The following is a 22,885-nucleotide window of genomic DNA, read 5'->3' as shown; positions in this document are numbered from 1 at the left end:
GTATGATATCGTTTTGCATTTCTCTAATTCTCTTGCATCACAGATTTCAGCAAGTGGATTATTGGCTGTCTCCTACAAATTATTGCTTCTCCAGGCTGTCAGCCTCTTCATGAAAAGATCAACTCAGTCATCTGTTCTTTGCTGCACATGTTCAGAACTAAGGGGCCAGTGATTTTTGGTGTGTTAGCAAGTTGCCTCTTAAGCTTGCTCCAGGAGCTTGCTTCTATTTCCAGAAAACTAACCTACAGTCAAGTGAGCAAGGATTTAATAGTATGGCCCGTTGTCATGAATCAGTTCATAGTTATGTCCTCACCTACCACTACCTACCTCACTCCCACCTCGCTTCAGGTGTCATTAGCTGCTCTAGAAATGCTAGAGGTTGCAGTCATGAAAATTGTGACCGATATCCTACAAGGAATTTACTTCCCTAAGGAAGTAGGAATACTCTGGGGCACTGCTTGTACCACATTTGGCTGCGGCACCCCTAAGATGAAGGCTGTTGCTTTGAAGCTGCTGACCAATGTGGTGACTTTAGGAGGGTTACCGGAAGGACAATCTCAGGATTTTTTCTCTGCCTTTCTGCATGTCCTTGACTGCCTTGTGGCATTTGACCTGCCAGACCTGAGGCTTTTTCAGAAAGAACTTGAGGAACTGTCCCAGAGAATCTTTACCATTGAGAGAAGTGCACACCACAGGTTTGAGCGGGTCCACCTGAATATGTTAATGGAAAGGCTTCACAGATTAGCCATTAGTGGGGAACTAGAACATTTAAAGGCAGCAAACGTTACAGCAGTCCTTGGCCATATCTTCAACTTTATGCTCACCTCCGTACCTGTGGGCTATGAGTCAGCAGAGCCTATTCGCAGGGAGAGAGTCACTGCCATATGTAAGACACTGATCAAGACCATCGGGACTCAGACACAGCAGGAGGTGAGTACAATACCATACAATACCAGTATGTCATGTGCATTTTAGGACTGTATAGAATAGACCTGAGTATGTATTGTTAGATTATAATACTGTGTGCTACATCTCTACAATGAGATATCAACCTGAACTAGAAAAGCATTTCCTGAAGGAAATACAGTGCATGAAAATGCAAAAAATATGATGTAAAATATCATACAAAGTAAAAACAAACTATATTGGTTGCTAGGTAGATGAGGTTTAATATAGTTGGAATGACTGAACAGTTAAATAGGTGGATAGTGTAAAAGGTTAAATTATTTGCTAGGTAGATGAGGTTTAATATAGTTGGAATGACTGAACTAGGTAGATAAGGTTTAATATAGTTGGAATGACTGAACTAGGTAGATGAGGTTTAATATAGTTGGAATGACTGAACTAGGTAGATAAGGTTTAATATAGTTGGAATGACTGAACTAGGTAGATAAGGTTTAATATAGTTGGAATGACTGAACAGTTAAATAGGTGGATAGTTTAAAAGGTTAAATTATTTACTAGGTAGATGAGGTTTAATAGTTGGAATGACTGAACTAGGTAGATGAGGTTTAATATAGCCTGGCCACCTGGCCTAGGATTCTAATTGCTTAACGGCAGTCTTAATAGAGCCATATTGTATGCTTAAAGCCTGAGACAGAGTATATAGTTTAAAAACATGTAGATAGTGTAATGGATGTTGATAGACAGAAAGTTGAATGGATGTTGATAGGCAGATTGTTTAATGGATGTTGATGGATAGTTTAATGGGTGGATGAGTGAATGGTTTGAAGAGGATGAATGGATAGAAAGTTGGATGAAATGTGCCTTATATCCTTGTAAAATGGAGAGACACAGAGAGAGTTGGTCTAGTTCAGTAGAAAGCAGTTGGTACAGGTGCAATCAGTTGAACTGATTCTTTGATGGGGCCTAGATGAGCAGCTGGAAGATGATACAGGTGCAAATCAAGTTAATTAGTCCATTGTGATGTCATCAACCCATGTTAAGTCTATGGGGAAATTTTGAGTAGTTTTTAATTAATAGTTTAAAAAGTATAAAAGTTACAAAGCTGAAAAATACAAAGCCCACATGTCCTAAGTAAGACCTACGCAACGCAGTTTGAATGAAGTTTCTACGTTAAACGGTTGAAGCTGCATTAACTGCGTTAGAAGAAGAAAAATAACTAGAAAAGCATTTCCTGAAGAAAATACAGTGCATGAAAATGCAAAAATATGATGAGTTCATATGGTTAAATTATTTGCTTGGTAGATAAGGTTTAATATAGTTGGAATGACTAACCAGTTAAATAGGTTGATAATTGAAATGGTTAAATTATTTAGGCAGATAGTTGATGATAACTAACAGTTGGAATGGCTCCAATGTTTTCTAGTAGTTATGCTAACTATGTTAACAAAGATAATAATGCTAACCAAGTTACTATGCTAACTAGCATGCTACCAATATTAAAATGTTAACTATGCTAATCATATGACTAAGCTAACCTAGCTAATCATTTTTATTAGTTATGATAACTATGCTAATTAACATGCTAACATGCTAACTATGCTAACCATGTGACTTAGCTAACTTAGCTAATAATTTTTAGCAGTTTTGCTAATAATGCTAACTAGCATGCTAACATGCTAGCATGCTAACTATGTTAACCATGTGACTTAGCTAACTTAGCTAATCATTTTTAGTAGTTTTGCTCAGATATATACACTAGATGTCGCCTTGACTACTGCTGTTCATTGGAACGAATGCGTCAATCGAGACGCCATCTTGCTTCAGTGATCCACTCCTCTATAATGCATTAGCGTCAATCTGGGCAAAGATCTAGCGAAAATAAAATCACCATAAATCGTCAAAATCTCAAGCAATTATCTAATTTTTTGGGTTGTTCCAACTGACAGGCATGTATTTATGGTTGAGTCTACAGAAAACTAAGCTTAAGACGATAATAAAGATACATTTTACCCGTCTAGCCCCATAGACTCCCATTCATTCTGCACTAGCTAGCGGCGGCCCCTAGAGGAACAATGAGCAAACTGCAACCAGGTTCGATACAATGAAAGTAAACAGGCTCTTTGTAGACAGGCTCTGGTTGAGGCCACATACCCCTCGTCTCGTTTACTCATGTAAGTTGTAATCTCACCAGAAGTTGCTGTAGATCTGTAGAACATTTACCTCTGCTACTACATAGGCTACGCCAGTCGTTACTTTTATAATCATGGGTCAGTGCCATGGGCAAACGAGATGTAGCTGAATTCATAAATGACAAAGCCATGAGAAAGGTGATTTTCTTACATTTCAACAACAAAGAAGCCGATCTGCCATCATTGTGAGAAGTTCCCAAATTTGTCGCTAATCGCTAAAAAGGTTTTCTATCACTGGGGATGGCCAAACGTCGCTAAATAGGTAACGCTGACAATACAGGAGAACTAGTTTAGCGATTCAGATCCCTGTACAAAGATGGCGGCGGTGTTGACGCATGCTGAGAAGCAGAAGGCGACATCTAGTGTATATATCTATGGTTTTGCTAAAAATGCTAACTAACATGCTAACATGCTAGCATGCTAACTATGCTAACCATGTGATTTAGCTAACTTAGCTAATCATTTTTAGCAGTTTTATAAAAAATGCTAACTAACATGTTAACATGCTAGCATGCTAACTATGTTAACCATGTGACTTAGCTAACTTAGCTAATCATTTTTAGCAGTTTTGCTAAAAATGCTAACTAGCATGCTAACTAACATGCTAGCATGCTAACTATGCTAACCATGTTACTTAGCTAACTTAGCTAACTAGCTACAGTGGGTAGGAGTCATAGTTGATGACAAGTAACAGTTACAATGGCTGAACAGTTGAAAAGTTCAGTAGTTTAAAGGGTTAAATTGTTTAACAGTGAAATATTGTAGTGAGGACTTTTATTTTGAAACAGTTTTTGGCAGAGGAAGCAGTTGGACAGGATGTGTAGTCTTAATAGGGCCAGTTTGTATGCTTAAAGCCTGAGACTGGCAGTTGATGCAGCTGGCCCGAACACCTGCCATAGGATTCTAATTGCTTAACGGCAGTCTTAATAGAGCCATATTGTATGCTTAAAGCCTGAGACAGAGTATATAGTTTAAAAGTTAAATGTAGATAGTCTAATGGATGTTGATAGACAGAAAGTTGAATGGATGTTGATAGGCAGCTTGTTTAATGGATGTTGATGGATAGTTTAATGGGTGGATGAGTGAATGGTTTGAAGAGGATGAATGGATAGAAAGTTGGATGAAATGTGTCTTATATCCTTGTAGAATGGAGAGACAGAGAGAGTTGGTCTAGTTCAGTAGAAAGCAGTTGATACAGGTGCAATCAGTTGAACTGATTCTTTGATGGGGCCTAGATGAGCAGCTGGAAGATGATACCAGGTGCAAATCAAGTTAATTAGTCCATTGTGATGTCATCAGCCCATGTTAAGTCTATGGGGAAATTTTGAGCAGTTTTTAATTAATAGTTTAAAAAGTATAAAAGTTACAAAGATGAAAAATACAAAGCCCACATGTCATAAGTAAGACCTACGCAACGCAGTTTGAATGAAGTTTCTACGTTAAACGGTTGAAGCTGCATTAACTGCGTTAGAAGAAGAAGAATAACTAGAAAAGCATTTCCTGAAGGAAATACAGTGCATGAAAATGCAAAAAATATGATGTAAAATATCATACAGAGTAAAAACAAACTATATTGGTTGCTAGGTAGATGAGGTTTAATATAGTTGGAGTGACTGAACAGTTAAATAGGTGGATAGTTTATATGGTTAAATGATTTGCTTGGTAGATAAGGTTTAATATAGTTTGAATGATTGAACGGTTAAATAGGTGGATAATACTTAACTTAGTTAACTTAGCTAATGTTTTCATTTTTAGTAGTTATGCTAACTAGCATGTTAGCAATGCTAACATTCTAACTATGTTAACCATGTGACTTAGCTAACCTAGCTAATAATTTTTAGCAGTTTTGCTAACTATGCTAACTAGCATGTTAACATGCTAGCATGCTAACTATGCTAACCATGTGACTTAGCTAACTTAGCTAATCATTTTTAGCAGTTTTGCTAAAAATGCTAACTAGCATGTTAACATGCTAGCATGTTAACTATGCTAACCATGTGACTTAGCTAACTTAGCTAATCATTTTTAGCAGTTTTGCTTAAAATGCTAACTAGCATGCTAACATGCTAGCATGCTAACTATGCTAACCAAGTTACTTAGCTAACTTAGCTAACTAGCTACAGTGGGTAGGAGTCATAGTTGATGACAAGTAACAGTTACAATGGCTGAACAGTTAAAAAGTTCAGTAGTTTAAAGGGTTAAATTGTTTAACAGTGAAATATTGTAGTGAGGACTTTTATTTTGAAACAGTTTTTGGCAGAGGAAGCAGTTGGACAAGATGTGTAGTCTTAATAGGGCCAGTTTGTATGCTTAAAGCCTGAGACTGGCAGTTGATGCAGCTGACCCGAACACCTGCCATAGGATTCTAATTGCTTAACGGCAGTCTTAATAGAGCCATATTGTATGCTTAAAGCCTGAGACAGAGTATATAGTTTAAAAGTTAAATGTAGATAGTGTCATGGATGTTGATAGGCAGATTGTTTAATGGATGTTGATGGATAGTTTAATGGGTGGATGAGTGAATGGTTTGAAGAGGATGAATGGATAGAAAGTTGGAGGAAATGTGTCTTATATCCTTGTAGAATGGAGAGACAGAGAGAGTTGGTCTAGTTCAGTAGAAAGCAGTTGATACAGGTGCAATTAGTTGAACAGATTCTTTGATGGGGCCTAGATGAGCAGCTGGAAGATGATACCAGGTGAAAATCAAGTTAATTAGTCCATTGTGATGTCATCAGCCCATGTTAAGTCTATGGGGAAATTTTGAGCAGTTTTTAATTAATAGTTTAAAAAGTATAAAAGTTACAAAGATGAAAAATACAAAGCCCACATGTCATAAGTAAGACCTACGCAACGCAGTTTGAATGAAGTTTCTACGTTAAACGGTTGAAGCTGCATTAACTGCGTTAGAAGAAGAAGAATAACTAGAAAAGCATTTCCTGAAGGAAATACAGTGCATGAAAATGCAAAAATATGATGAGTTTATATGGTTAAATGATTTGCTTGGTAGATAAGGTTTAATATAGTTGGAATGACTGAACAGTTAAATAGGTTGATAATTGAAATGGTTAAATTATTTAGGCAGATAGTTGACGATAACTAACAGTTGGAATGGCTCCAATGTTTGCTAGTAGTTATGCTAACTATGTTTACAAAGATAATAATGATAACCAAGTTACTATGCTAACTAGCATGCTAACAATGTTAAAATGTTAACTATGCTAACCATATGACTTAGCTAACCTAGCTTATCATTTGTATTAGTTATAATAACTATGCTAATTAGCATGCTAATATGCTAATTATATTAACCATGAGACTTAGCTAACTTCACTAATCATTTTTAATAGTTATGCTAACTATGGTAACCATGTGACTTAGCTAACTTAGTTAATCATTTTTAGCAGTTTTGCTAAAAATGCTAACTAGCATGCTAACTATGCTAACCATGTGACTTAGATAACTTAGCTAATTATTTTTAGCAGTATTGCAAAAAATGTTAAATAGCATGTTAACATGCTAGCATGCTAACTATGCTAACCATATTACTTAGCTAACTTATTTAATCATTTTTAATAGTTTTGTTAAAAATGCTAACTAGCATGTTAACATGCTAGCATGCTAACTATACTAACCATGTGACTTAGCTAACATAGCTAATCATTTTTAGCAGTTTTATAAAAATGCTAACTAGCATGCTAACATGTTAACATGCTAACTATGCTAACCATGTGACTTAGCTAACTTAGCTAATCATTTTTAGCAGTTTTGCTAAAAATGTTAACTAGCATGCTAACATGCTAGCATGCTAACTATGCTAACCATGTGACTTAGCTAACTTAGCTAATCGTTTTTAATAGTTTTGCTAAAAATGCTAACTAGCATGCTAACTAGCATGCTAACATGCTAACTATGCTAACCAAGTTACTTAGCTAACTAGCTACAGTGGGTAGGAGTCATAGTTGATGACAAGTAACAGTTACAATGGCTTAACAGTTAAAAAGTTCAGTAGTTTAAAGGGTTAAATTGTTTAACAGTGAAATATTGTAGTGAGGACTTTTATTTTGAAACAGTTTTTGGCAGAGGAAGTAGTTGAACAGGATGTGTAGTCTTAATAGGGCCAGTTTGTATGCTTAAAGCCTGGGACTGGCAGTTGAGATCCAGGTGGCCTGAACACCTGCCATAGGATTCAAATGGTTAAATTATTTGCTAGGTAGATGAGGTTTAATATAGTTGGAATGACAACTAGGTAGATGAGGTTTAATATAGTTGGAATGACTGAACTAGGTAGATGAGGTTTAATATAGTTGGAATGACTGAACGGTTAAATAGGTGGATAGTGTAAAAGGTTAAATTATTTGCTAGGTAGATGAGGTTTAATATAGTTGGAATGACTGAACTAGGTAGATGAGGTTTAATATAGTTGGACTGACTGAACAGTCAAATAGGTGGATAGTGTAAAAGGTTAGCTTGAGAAACTGATAGGGTGCAGGTGGCCTGGCCACCTGGCCTAGGATTCTAATTGCTTAACGGCAGTCTTAATAGAGACATATTGTATGCTTAAAGCCTGAGACAGAGTATATAGTTTAAAAGTTAAATGTAGATAGTGTAATGGATGTTGATAGACAGACAGTTGAATGGATGTTGATAGGCAGATTGTTTAATGAATGTTGATGGATAGTTTAATGGGTGGATGAGGTAATGGTTTGAAGAGGATGAATGGATAGAAAGTTGGATGAAATGTGTCTTATATCCTTGTAGAATGGAGAGACACAGAGAGAGTTGGTCTAGTTCAGTAGAAAGCAGTTGATACAGGTGCAATCAGTTGGACTGATTCTTTGATGGGGCCTAGATGAGCAGCTGGAAGATGATACAGGTGCAAATCAAGTTAATTAGTCCATTGTGATGTCATCAGCCCATGTTAAGTCTATGGGGAAATTTTGAGTAGTTTTTAATTAATAGTTTAAAAAGTATAAAAGTTACAAAGATGAAAAATACAAAGCCCACATGTCCTAAGTAAGACCTACGCAACGCAGTTTGAATGAAGTTTCTACGTTAAACGGTTGAAGCTGCATTAACTGCGTTAGAAGAAGAAAAATAATAAGAACTAGAAAAGCATTTCCTGAAGGAAATACAGTGCATGAAAATGCAAAACATATGATGTGAAATATCATACAGAGTAAAAACAAACTATATTGGTTGCTAGGTAGATGAGGTTTAATATAGTTGGAGTGACTGAACAGTTAAATAGGTGGATAGTTTATATGGTTAAATGATTTGCTTGGTAGATAAGGTTTAATATAGTTGGAATGATTGAACGGTTAAATAGGTGGATAATACTTAACTTAGTTAACTTAGCTAATGCATTTTTAGTAGTTAGCAATATTAACATGCTAACTATGTTAACCATGTGACTTAGCTAATCTAGCTAATCATTTTTAGCAGTTTTGCTAACTATGCTAACTAGCATGTTAGCATGCTAACTATGCTAACCATTTTACTTAGCTAACTTAGCTAATCATTTTTAACAGTTTTGCTAAAAATGCTAACTAGCATGCTAACATGTTAGCATGCTAACTATGCTAACCATGTGACTTAGCTAACTTAGCTAATCATTTTTAGCAGTTTTGTAAAAAATGCTAACTAGCATGTTAACATGTTAGCATGCTAACTATGCTAACCATGTGACTTAGCTAACTTAGCTAATCATTTTTAGCAGTTTTGTAAAAAATGCTAACTAGCATGCTAACATGCTAGCATGCTAACTATGCTAACCATGTGACTTAGCTAACTTAGCTAATCATTTTTAGCAGTTTTGTAAAAAATGCTAACTAGCATGCTAACATGTTAGCATGCTAACTATGCTAACCATGTGACTTAGCTAACTTAGCTAATCATTTTTAGAAGTTTTGTAAAAAATGCTAACTAGCATGCTAACATGCTAACATGTTAGCATGCTAACTATGCTAACCATGCTAACTAGCTACAGTGGGTAGGAGTCATAGTTGATGACAAGTAACAGTTACAATGGCTGAACAGTTAAAAAGTTCAGTAGTTTAAAGGGTTAAATTGTTTAACAGTGAAATATTGTAGTGAGGACTTTTATTTTGAAACAGTTTTTGGCAGAGGAAGCAGTTGAACAGGATGTGTAGTCTTAATAGGGCCAGTTTGTATGCTTAAAGCCTGAGAATGGCAGTTGGGCCAGCTGGCCTGAACACCTGCCATAAGATTCTAATTGCTGTGATGTCATAAAGGGCAATGTTAAGTCAATGGGAAAATTTTGATAGTTTTTAATTAATAGTTTAAAAAGTATAAAAGTTACAAAGTTGAAAAATACAAAGCCCACATGTCCTAATTAAGACCTACGCGTCAATGTTTGAATGAAGTTTCTACGTTAAACGGTTGAAGCTGCATTAACTGCGTTAGAAGAAGAGGAATAATAAGAACTAGAAAAGCATTTCCTGAAGGAAATACAGTGCATGAAAATGCAAAAAATATGATGTAAAATATCATACAGAGTAAAAACAAACTATATTGGTTGCTAGGTAGATGAGGTTTAATATAGTTGGAGTGACTGAACAGTTAAATAGGTGGATAGTTTATATGGTTAAATGATTTGCTTGGAAGATAAGGTTTAATAAAGTTGGAATGATTGAACGGTTAAATAGGTGGACAATACTTAACTTAGTTAACTTAGCTAATGCATTTTTAGTAGTTAGCAATGCTAACATGCTAACTATGCTAACCATGTGACTTAGCTAACTTAGCTAATCATTTTTAGCAGTTTTGTAAAAAATGCTAACTAGCATGCTAACATGTTAGCATGCTAACTATGCTAACCATGTGACTTAGCTAACTTAGCTAATCATTTTTAGCAGTTTTGTAAAAAATGCTAACTAGCATGCTAGCATGCTAGCATGCTAACTATGCTAACCATATGACTTAGCTAACTTAGCTAATCATTTTTAGCAGTTTTGTAAAAAATGCTAACTAGCATGCTAACATGTTAGCATGCTAACTATGCTAACCATGTGACTTAGCTAACTTAGCTAATCATTTTTAGCAGTTTTGTAAAAAATGCTAACTAGCATGCTAACATGTTAGCATGCTAACTATGCTAACCATGTGACTTAGCTAACTTAGCTAATCATTTTTAGCAGTTTTGTAAAAAATGCTAACTAGCATGCTAACATGCTAACATGCTAACATGCTAGCATGCTAACTATGCTAACCATGCTAACTAGCTACAGTGGGTAGGAGTCATAGTTGATGACAAGTAACAGTTACAATGGCTGAACAGTTAAAAAGTTCAGTAGTTTAAAGGGTTAAATTGTTTAACAGTGAAATATTGTAGTGAGGACTTTTATTTTGAAACAGTTTTTGGCAGAGGAAGCAGTTGAACAGGATGTGTAGTCTTAATAGGGCCAGTTTGTATGCTTAAAGCCTGAGACTGGCAGTTGAAACAGGTGGCCCGAACACCTGCCATAGGATTCTAATTGCTTAACGGCCGTATTGTGATGTCATAATCATAATGTTAAGTCAATGGGGAAATTTTGATTAGTTTTTAATTAATAGTTTAAAAAGTATAAAAGTTACAAAGTTGAAAAATACAAAGCTCACATGTCCTAATTAAGACCTACGTAACATAGTTTGAATGAAGTTTCTACGTTAAACGGTTGAAGCTGCATTAAGTGCGTTAGAATAATAATAATAATAATAATAATAACTAGAAAAGCATTTCCTGAAGGAAATACAGTGCATGAAAATGCAAAAAATATGATGTAAAATATCATACAGAGTAAAAACAAACTATATTGGTTGCTAGGTAGATGAGGTTTAATATAGTTGGAGTGACTGAACAGTTAAATAGGTGGATAGTTTATATGGTTAAATGATTTGCTTGGAAGATAAGGTTTAATATAGTTGGAATGATTGAACGGTTAAATAGGTGGACAATACTTAACTTAGTTAACTTAGCTAATGCATTTTTAGTAGTTAGCAATGCTAACATGTTAACTATGCTAACCATGTGACTTAGCTAATCTAGCTAATCATTTTTAGCAGTTTTGCTAACTATGCTAACTAGCATGCTAACATGTTAACATGCTAACTATGCTAACCATGTGACTTAGCTAACTTAGCTAATCATTTTTAGCAGTTTTGTAAAAAATGCTAACTAGCATGCTAACATGCTAGCATGCTAACTATGCTAACCATGTGACTTAGCTAACTTAGCTAATCATTTTTAGCAGTTTTGTAAAAAATGCTAACTAGCATGCTAACATGCTAGCATGCTAACTATGCTAACCATGTGACTTAGCTAACTTAGCTAATCATTTTTAGCAGTTTTGTAAAAAATGCTAACTAGCATGCTAACATGTTAGCATGCTAACTATGCTAACCATGTGACTTAGCTAACTTAGCTAATCATTTTTAGCAGTTTTGTAAAAAATGCTAACTAGCATGCTAACATGCTAGCATGCTAACATGCTAGCATGCTAACTATGCTAACCATGCTAACTAGCTACAGTGGGTAGGAGTCATAGTTGATGACAAGTAACAGTTACAATGGCTGAACAGTTAAAAAGTTCAGTAGTTTAAAGGGTTAAATTGTTTAACAGTGAAATATTGTAGTGAGGACTTTTATTTTGAAACGGTTTTTGGCAGAGGAAGCAGTTGGACAGGATGTGTAGTCTTAATAGGGCCAGTTTGTATGCTTAAAGCCTGAGACTGGCAGTTGAAACAGGTGGCCCGAACACCTGCCGTAGGATTCTAATTGCTTAACGGCCGTATTGTGATGTCATAATCATAATGTTAAGTCAATGGGGAAATTTTGATTCGTTTTTAATTAATAGTTTAAAAAGTATAAAAGTTACAAAGTTGAAAAATACAAAGCTCACATGTCCTAAGTAAGACCTACGTAACATAGTTTGAATGAAGTTTCTACGTTAAACGGTTGAAGCTGCATTAAGTGCGTTAGAAGAAGAATAATAATAATAATAACTAGAAAAGCATTTCCTGAAGGAAATACAGTGCATGAAAATGCAAAAAATATGATGTAAAATATCATACAGAGTAAAAACAAACTATATTGGTTGCTAAGTAGATGAGGTTTAATATAGTTGGAATGACTGAACAGTTAAATAGGTGGATAGTTTAAATGGTTAAATTATTAAAGTAGATAGTTGACGATAACTGACAGTTGGAATGGCTCTAATGTTTGCTAGTAGTTATGCTAACTATGTTAACAAAGATAATAATATTAACCAAGTTACTATGCTAACTAGCATGTTAACAATGTTAAAATGCTAATTATGTTAACCATGTTACTTAGCTAACTTAGCTAATTGTTTTTAGCTGTTTTGTAAAAAATGCTAACTAGCATGCTAACATGCTAGCATGCTAACTATGCTAACCATGTGACTTAGCTAACTTAGCTAATCGTTTTTAGCTGTTTTACAAAAAATGCTAACTAGCATGCTAACATGTTAGCATGCTAACTATGCTAACCATGTGACTTAGCTAACTTAGCTAATCGTTTTTAATAGTTTTGCTAAAAATGCTAACTAGCATGCTAACATGTTAGCATGCTAACATGCTAGCATGCTAACTATGCTAACCATGTGACTTAGCTAACTTAGCTAATCATTTTTAGCTGTTTTGCAAAAAATGCTAACTAGCATGCTAACATGCTAATATGCTAACTATGCTAGCCACATTACTTAGCTAACTTAGCTAATCATTTTTAGCAGTTTTGCTAAAAATGCTAACTAATATGCTAACATGTTAGCATGCTAACTATGCTAACCATGTGACTTAGCTAACTTAGCTAATCATTTTTAGCAGTTTTGCAAAAAATGCTAACTAGCATGCTAACATGTTAGCATGCTAACTATGCTAACCATGTGACTTAGCTAACTTAGCTAATCATTTTTAGCAGTTTTGCAAAAAATGCTAACTAGCATGCTAACATGTTAGCATGCTAACTATGCTAACCATGTGACTTAGCTAACTTAGCTAATCATTTTTAGCAGTTTTGCAAAAAATGCTAACTAGCATGCTAACATGTTAGCATGCTAACTATGCTAACCAAGTTACTGAGCTAACTTAGCTAACTAGCTACAGTGGGTAGGAGTCATAGTTGATGACAAGTAACAGTTACAATGGCTGAACAGTTAAAAAGTTCAGTAGTTTAAAGGCTTAAATTGTTTAACAGTGAAATATTGTAGTGAGGACTTTTATTTTGAAACAGTTTTTGGCAGAGGAAGCAGTTGGACAGGATGTGTAGTCTTAATAGGGCCAGTTTGTATGCTTAAAGCCTGAAAGTGGCAGTTGATCCAGGTGGCCCGAACACCTGCCACAGGATTCTAATTGCTGTGATGTCATAAAGGGCAATGTTAAGTCAATGGGGAAATTTTGATAGTTTTTAATTAATAGTTTAAAAAGTATAAAAGTTACAAAGATGAAAAATACATAGCACTCTTATCCCAAGTAAGACCTACGTAACAAAGTTTGAATGAAGTTTCTACGTTAAACGGTTGAAGCTGCATTAAATGCGTTAGAAGAAGAAGAAGAATAAGAAGAAGCCTAGGAAGAACAGTACAGTGCATTTTCATGCACTGTAACTAGAAAAGCATTTCCTGAAGGAAATACAGTGCATGAAAATGCAAAAAATATGATGTAAAATATCATACAGAGTAAAAACAAACTATATTGGTTGCTAGGTAGATGAGGTTTAATATAGTTGGAATGACTAAACAGTTAAATAGGTGGATAGTTTATATAGTTAAATTATTTGCTTGGTAGATAAGGTTTACTATAGTTGGAATGACTGAACAGTTAAATAGGTTGATAATTGAAATGGTTAAATTATTTAGGCAGATAGTTGACGATAACTAACAGTTGGAATGGCTCCAATGTTTGCTAGTAGTTATGCTAACTATGTTAAAGATAATAATGGTAACCAAGTAACTATGCTAACTAGCATGCTAACAATATTAAAATGTTAACTATGCTAACCATATGACTTACCTAACCTAGCTAATAATTTTTATTAGTTATGATAACTATGCTAATTAGCATACTAACATGCTAATTATGTTAACCATGTGACTTAGCTAACTTTGCTAATAATTTTTAACAGTAATGCTAACTAGCATGCTAACATGTTAGCATGCTAACTATGCTAACCATGTGACTTAGCTAACTTAGCTAATGATTTTTAGCAGTTTTGCAAAAAATGCTAACTAGCATGCTAACATGCTAGCATGCTAACTATGCTAACCATGTGACTTAGCTAACTTAGCTAATCATTTTTAGCAGTTTTGTAAAAAATGCTAACTAGCATGCTAACATGTTAGCATGCTAACTATGCTAACCATGTGACTTAGCTAACTTAGCTAATCATTTTTAGCAGTTTTGTAAAAAATGCTAACTAGCATGCTAACATGCTAGCATGCTAACTATGCTAACCATGTGACTTAGCTAACTTAGCTAATCATTTTTAGCAGTTTTGCTAAAAATGCTAACTAGCATGCTAACATGTTAGCATGCTAACATGCTAGCTATGCTAACCATGCTAACTAGCTACAGTGGGTAGGAGTCATAGTTGATGACAAGTAACAGTTACAATGGCTGAACAGTTAAAAAGTTCAGTAGTTTAAAGGGTTAAATTGTTTAACAGTGAAATATTGTAGTGAGGACTTTTATTTTGAAACAGTTTTTGGCAGAGGAAGCAGTTGAACAGGATGTGTAGTCTTAATAGGGCCAGTTTGTATGCTTAAAGCCTGAGACTGGCAGTTGAAACAGGTGGCCCGAACACCTGCCATAGGATTCTAATTGCTTAACGGCCGTATTGTGATGTCATAATCATAATGTTAAATCAATGGGGAAAATTTGATTAGTTTTTAATTAATAGTTTAAAAAGTATAAAAGTTACAAAGATGAAAAATACATAGCACCCATGTCATAAGTAAGACCTACGCAACGCAGTTTGAATGAAGTTTCTACGTTAAACGGTTGAAGCTGTATTAAGCGCGTTAGAAGAAGAAGAAGAATAAGAATAAGAAGAAGCCTAGGAAGAACAGTACAGTGCATTTTCATGCACTGTAATAACTAGAAAAGCATTTCCTGAAGGAAATACAGTGCATGAAAATGCAAAAAATATGATGTAAAATATCATACAGAGTAAAAACAAACTATATTGGTTGCTAGGTAGATGAGGTTTAATATAGTTGGAGTGACTGAACAGTTAAATAGGTGGATAGTTTATATGGTTAAATGATTTGCTTGGAAGATAAGGTTTAATAAAGTTGGAATGATTGAACGGTTAAATAGGTGGACAATACTTAACTTAGTTAACTTAGCTAATGCATTTTTAGTAGTTAGCAATGCTAACATGCTAACTATGTTAACCATGTGACTTAGCTAATCTAGCTAATAATTTTTAGCAGTTTTGCTAACTATGCTAACTAGCATGCTAACATGTTAGCATGCTAACTATGCTAACCATGTGACTTAGCTAACTTAGCTAATCATTTTTAGCAGTTTTGTAAAAAAATGCTAACTAGCATGCTAACATGCTAGCATGCTAACTATGCTAACCATGTGACTTAGCTAACTTAGCTAATCATTTTTAGCAGTTTTGTAAAAAATGCTAACTAGCATGCTAACATGTTAGCATGCTAACTATGCTAACCATGTGACTTAGCTAACTTAGCTAATCATTTTTAGCAGTTTTGTAAAAAATGTAATTAGCATGCTAACATGCTAGCATGCTAACTATGCTAACCATGTGACTTAGCTAACTTAGCTAATCATTTTTAGCAGTTTTGTAAAAAATGCTAACTAGCATGCTAACATGTTAGCATGCTAACATGCTAACTATGCTAACCATGCTAACTAGCTACAGTGGGTAGGAGTCATAGTTGATGACAAGTAACAGTTACAATGGCTGAACAGTTAAAAAGTTCAGTAGTTTAAAGGGTTAAATTGTTTAACAGTGAAATATTGTAGTGAGGACTTTTATTTTGAAACAGTTTTTGGCAGAGGAAGCAGTTGAACAGGATGTGTAGTCTTAATAGGGCCAGTTTGTATGCTTAAAGCCTGAGACTGGCAGTTGAAACAGGTGGCCCGAACACCTGCCATAGGATTCTAATTGCTTAACGGCCGTATTGTGATGTCATAATCATAATGTTAAGTCAATGGGGAAATTTTGATTAGTTTTTAATTAATAGTTTAAAAAGTATAAAAGTTACAAAGTTGAAAAATACAAAGCTCACATGTCCTAAGTAAGACCTACGTAACATAGTTTGAATGAAGTTTCTACGTTAAACGGTTGAAGCTGTATTAAGTGCGTTAGAAGAAGAATAATAATAACTAGAAAAGCATTTCCTGAAGGAAATACAGTGCATGAAAATGCAAAAAATATGATGTAAAATATCATACAGAGTAAAAACAAACTATATTGGTTGCTAGGTAGATGAGGTTTAATATAGTTGGAGTGACTGAACAGTTAAATAGGTGGATAGTTTATATGGTAAAATGATTTGCTTGGTAGGTAAGGTTTAATATAGTTGAAATGATTGAACGGTTAAATAGGTGGATAATACTTAACTTAGTTAACTTAGCTAATGTTTTCATTTTTAGTAGTTATGCTAACTAGCATGTTAGCAATGCTAACATGCTAACTATGTTAACCATGTGACTTAGTTAACTTAGCTAATCATTTTTAGCAGTTTTATTAAAAATGCTAACTAGCATGTTAGCATGCTAACTATGTTAACCATGTGACTTAGCTAACTTAGCTAATCATTTTTAGCAGTTTTGCAAAAAATGCTAACTAGCATGCTAACATGCTAGCATGTTAACTATGCTAACCATGTGACTTAGCTAACTTAGCTAATCATTTTTAGCAGTTTTGCAAAAAATGCTAACTAGCATGCTAACATGCTAGCATGCTAACTATGCTAACCATGTGACTTAGCTAACTTAGCTAATCATTTTTAGCAGTTTTACAAAAAATGCTAACTAGCATGCTAACATGCTAGCATGTTAACTATGCTAACCATGTGACTTAGCTAACTTAGCTAATCATTTTTAGCAGTTTTGCTAAAAATGCTAATTAGCATGTTAACATGTTAGCATGCTAACTATGCTAACCATGTGACTTAGCTAACTTAGCTAATCATTTTTAGCAGTTTTGCTAAAAATGGTAATTAGCATGTTAACATGTTAGCATGCTAACTATGCTAACCATGTGACTTAGCTAACTTAGCTAATCATTTTTAGCAGTTTTGCTAAAAATGCTAATTAGCATGCTAACATGCTAGCGTGCTAGCATGCTAACTAGCTACAGTGGGTAGGAGTCATAGTTGATGACAAGTAACAGTTACAATGGCTGAACAGTTAAAAAGTTCAGTAGTTTAAAGGGTTAAATTGTTTAACAGTGAAATATTGTAGTGAGGACTTTTATTTTGAAACAGTTTTTGGCAGAGGAAGCAGTTGAACAGGATGTGTAGTCTTAATAGGGCCAGTTTGTATGCTTAAAGCCTGAAAGTGGCAGTTGATCCAGGTGGCCCGAACACCTGCCACAGGATTCTAATTGCTGTGATGTCATAAAGGGCAATGTTAAGTCAATGGGGAAATTTTGATAGTTTTTAATTAATAGTTTAAAAAGTATAAAAGTTACAAAGATGAAAAATACATAGCACTCTTATCCCAAGTAAGACCTACGTAACAAAGTTTGAATGAAGTTTCTACGTTAAACGGTTGAAGCTGCATTAAATGCGTTAGAAGAAGAAGAAGAATAAGAAGAAGCCTAGGAAGAACAGTACAGTGCATTTTCATGCACTGTAACTAGAAAAGCATTTCCTGAAGGAAATACAGTGCATGAAAATGCAAAAATATGATGCGTTCATATGGTTAAATTATTTGCTTGGTAGATAAGGTTTAATATAGTTAGAATGACTGAACAGTTAAATAGGTTGATAATTGAAATGGTTAAATTATTTAGGTAGATAGTTGACGATAACTAACAGTTGGAATGGCTCCAATGTTTGCTAGTAGTTATGCTAACTATGTTAATAAAGATAATAATGTTAACCAAGTTACTATGCTAACTAGCATGCTAACAATGTTAAAATGTTAACTATGCTAACCATATGACTTAGCTAACCTAGCTAATAATTTTTATTAGTTATGATAACTATGCTAATTAACATGCTAACATGCTAGTTAGCATTTTTAACAAAACTGCTAAAAATGATTAGCTAAGTTAGCTAAGTAAAATGGTTAGCATAGTTAGCATGCTAACATGTTAGCATGTTAGTTAGCATAACTACTAAAAATGAAAACATTAGCTAAGTTAACTAAGTTAAGTATTATCCACCTATTTAACCGTTCAATCATTCCAACTATATTAAACCTTTTCTACCAAGCAAATCATTTAACCATATAAACTATCCACCTATTTAACTGTTCAGTCACTCCAACTATATTAAACCTCAACTACCTAGTAACCAATATAGTTTGTTTTTACTCTGTATGATATATCATATTTTTTGCATTTTCATGCACTATATTTCCTTCAGGAAATGCTTTTCTAGTTATGAATGAGATTCAGAGTTCCTTTGAGAAGATGAGAGAAGCATAAAGGACAAACATCAGTGCAGCTTAGTGCCTGGTTTGTTCCACACACAGTGTTGGGAATTGTAGCCAAATAGTTCAGTCTTTGTTTCATCTGACTAGATGATTTTACTTGTCATGGTCTGAGAGTCGTTCAGGTGCTTTTTGGCAAACTCCTGGCAAAAAATGGCTTCCATCTGTCCACTCTACCATAAAGGCCTAATTGGTGGAGTGCTGCCCTGATGTTTGTCCTTCTTTACGCTTCTCTCATCCTCTCAAAGGAACTCTGGATCTCATTCATAGTGACCACTGGGTCCTTGGTTACCTGTCTGACCAAGGCCCTTCGTTTCGGATTATTCAGTTTGGCTGAGTGGCCAGATATATCTTCCACATGAAGAACAGGACCTTCAATATATTATATGTGGAAATTTTCAAAAATCTCTATTTTGCAAACGTTACCAGCATATCATTAGGCTACTTGTTTGCACGAAAATCACGCATTTTACACATTTCCATGCGAGATGTCCCGCAAATTCACAGCATAGGATAGCATATCTGACATTTAACGAATGTGCTGTTTGTGCTAGAGATGCACCGATATAACCGATAATATTACTCTTGAGAAATATCTTTTAGTTTCTGCAAGTGAAGTCCCACCCACTGTTCTGTAATAGATCTGTAGGGTGAGGGGGTCCCAAAAATGAGGAAGGAGTGTTTGTAGCCTCACCCCCTCGACAAAGATATAGGACTTCCTGCTTTCAATGATGCCAAATGACGATTTTTACATCATTGAAAGCAGGAGCTGCAACATTGAAATCCATATTTCTGCCGTCTTCTGCTCTTTTAATGCAATGGAAGTCAATAGTAAGAGTAGGGGCCCGTCCCAATACCTCCCCTACCCCTAGATTTTTGCCCTAACGCTCGTTTTTGCGCGTGCACGCATAGTTATTGCTAACGTTAGCTAGCTACAGTAGTTAAGTAGATATAATATCAACCTAGTCTAGGGGTGAACGATTTTGGAAAAAAATTTAATTGCGATTTTTCTCACCAATATTGCGATTGCGATGCGATTATTTTTAAGCTCTTTATCTTCTGTCTTATTCAACAAAGACAAGCAATATATTATTCTATAGTATGACCAACACAAAATTAGATAAGTTAAACATAAACTGTTCTTTCCTGGAGCCCAGGCCTATGTTATGATGGCATTAGGTCATTGAATAAGATTGATGAATGAAATATTTTTTATTTAATATTTTATATTTGTTGAACTTCCAGCCTTGTAAACATTTAATGATTCTGATTCGTTTCTATTTTGTTTCTATTTCATGTAGATATGACCTTCTTTCGTTAGTTAACAAATAGGTCTACATGTAGTGGCACTGACACGGCTTCTCCTTGTCCTGTGCTCTCCATACGCGCACACACACACACACACACACAGATCCTCTCCTCTGTAGGCTACTTGCACGTGAATCGGAACAAACTACTGTAGATTGTTGTAGCGCAAATAAATGCGGCCGAATGACTGTTCGGCTCGGTGTTAACTAAAGGTTAGCATCATCAACACCGCAGCGTAACAGCGTCAAGCATAAATGCGTTTTGGTGACGTCACATATTTCAAATCGCAGCCTTTGCGGTTTGAAAATCGTGTTTCATCATATTGCGATATTATCGCAAATGCAATAAATTGTTCAGCCATAACCTAGTCCCAATTATGTCTTTATTTCCTCATTCTCTACTCGAAGCTATTTTCATACATAATCTGTGACCGGAGGCCACTGTCTAACATCATCAACCCAACAAGCCATACTGCCTGGCTGTAGCTGTCATTGGTGCGTTATCACGGAGGTTTGTTTACATACCAGTAACAGCTCAGGAATGGCATCGCCACAAGATGGCAGCCTCCACAGAACGCTCGTCGGATTCGTGTATTAACGTTTTTCATTTGACGTATTCTAGGTTATATAGATTTGTTTACATCCACCTGGTAGGCAAGGGACATGTTGAACCCATTGAACATCGTTGTCTGCAGCTGCCTCTCAGTAGGCTACATCTCTGTATTTCAGCAATGTCAACATTTCAGGCATCAATAAAGGTGATGATGAAACGTTATCCCATTGTTCAATATTTGATAGCCTGTCACAGGAACGTTATTTCGCTAAAATCGCCCTGATTTGGTGCATTGATCTGTATCGATAACGTTATGGGAGAACCTGCATGTAGCCTATGGTAGCCTAACTTTTTTTCTCTGTTCAAAACTCTGTTTACACGAAGACGATAGACTTTCTTAGAAGCTGTGAAATTTGGCCAGAAAGGAACATGTCTTCCCTCTGAAAATTGACACAAAATCAAACAATATTTGATCATTTAACTTGAACTGAACAGCGACAGGTTTTGGTAGGCATGTAGACTCAGCAGACGTTAAAACGGTAGCCTACGTAGCCAGCGTCATTCAGCATCATGTAACATTAATGTTGTTAAAGTCATGAATCCTGTAACATATTATAACATATAACAGCGATGACTCATTTGAAGACGATCTGCATGGATATATAACCACCCAGAAAAACTCAGAATGTGAGTGATAAAGTTCATTAATTGTATGAAACGTTTTTACTAGTTCATTGCAGCATCGGCTATATTAGGCTGTTGTGCTAGCTCAGCCTTTAAATATGCTGTTATTTTAGTCATGTGGACTTGATTAAACGGGTAAAGATAATTCATAAACTGCTTATTTCTTACATGACTGAAGCAGTAGCCTAGGTTCAACAGTGGTGTTTGAGGTTGAAGTTCAGCTCAAAAATCAGTTTATTTTGACATACGGGAGTTAGCCTAACTGAGCTGTAGGCTAGCACATAAGCCTATTCTGTTTTCATTTATTTTGTGATAATCAAATGACACTCATGATAACTTGAAATAGAAGGACAGAAGATAGGTGATTGATGTCCACAAGCACGAATTTCACAAGACAAATTAAAACAAACTGTTCCGGTAAAAATAATCTTGCCATGTTTAAAATAATGCACTTTTTCCCTTCATAGCCTATCTCTGGCAATTCATTTTTGGATGATTGTAGATAGTTGTATTTTAGCCTACATCTTCGTAGACAGTAGGCTACACCATTAGGCCATCTTGAGAATAAAAGACTTTACAGCTGCTAACGATCATCCTCCACAACCACGAGGATAGGTAGGCTAAACGGTCGTTCGTCGCCTTTTTGCTTCTTATTGTAAAACCAACTGTTAGGGCCTAACACAAGTGGCGGCATCCCGGTCAATATTTCATATTAATAATTCAATTTTGACGCTATTTGTAACCATGTGTTGCCTATGCAACCCTACTGTTGTAGGCTTGCCTACCACTCTGCAGTGCCTTGCCTACCATTCTTGCCTACCACTCTAGTTGTAAACAAACGGTCACATGACATTATGACGTAGGTGCAAAACCTTAATAGCCAGGACCGATGCAGGCGAAGTGGGAGATGAAATTACCCAGGATACTGTGCAAGCTCACCGAGCCGGCCGCATTTTTCATATATTTTCGCAAATAAGCATATTAAAATTTCGAAATATGTTGGAATATGTTAGTTTGATGCACATCTGATGGACTGTTGAGTTTTGAACACTAATGTTAGAAAATATCTCACGAAGCTATCTGACTATGTTCATGATATCTGCTGAGTGCTTTGAGAGAGTCTGCCCATAAAATAACGTTATATTTCTGATCTGGGTAGTTTCGTTAATATTTAAGGTGTGTGTTCTGGTTTTCACATGAACATGTTTAATTATTATTTTTATAGTCAGTAAAATAGTAGGCCTACTTTGTGTGATTAAGTCCTTTATTTTTTGTTATAGTTAATTTACATTGTGTTGTGTTTTGCCAATAAAGTAGCTTTAAATAGCCAAACTAGGCTAGATCACGGTCAGTGTTGAAATTACTGCATGCACATCACTGAATGCTATGCAGAGGGGCCTAATCTTTAGGCCATCTGATGTACAGTATAGGCTTCCCTAGGCCTTCCCGTGTTCATGGGATTTCTTTGACAGTTGCAAAGGGAAAAATGTGAGGATAGTCTTCTTTGCGCCCAGTGTACAAGTACGACGTTCCAACCACTCAGGTCTTCGTCAGATAGGCCTACACCATTACCTGTTGCAATATGTCTGTGT

General features: G+C 35.4%; 1 protein-coding gene across 5 annotated transcripts in view; it reads left to right on the top strand.

The window, feature by feature from the left end:
* atr (ATR checkpoint kinase) overlaps nt 1-22,885 on the top strand; it is a 197,147-nt gene that overhangs the window by 855 nt on the left and 173,407 nt on the right. For all 5 annotated transcript variants that reach the window (XR_012988518.1, XM_076293382.1, XM_076293381.1 and 2 more), the window contains exon 4: nt 44-930. Coding sequence is in view for 4 of the 5 variants with exons in the window: in XM_076293382.1 (XP_076149497.1) it covers nt 44-930 (887 nt within the window). In the remaining variant the exon portion in view is untranslated. The remainder of the gene's footprint in view (nt 1-43; nt 931-22,885) is intronic.

This window comes from Alosa pseudoharengus, unplaced genomic scaffold (genome assembly GCF_046254945.1).
Source record: "Alosa pseudoharengus isolate Yale_2024_CS ecotype anadromous, Long Island Sound unplaced genomic scaffold, YU_APseudo_1.1 YU_APseudo_1.1_scf_2, whole genome shotgun sequence".
NCBI lineage: Eukaryota > Metazoa > Chordata > Actinopteri > Clupeiformes > Clupeidae > Alosa > Alosa pseudoharengus.
Note: the sequence above shows the minus strand (reverse complement) of the source record. Positions and strands in the feature narration are given on the sequence as shown.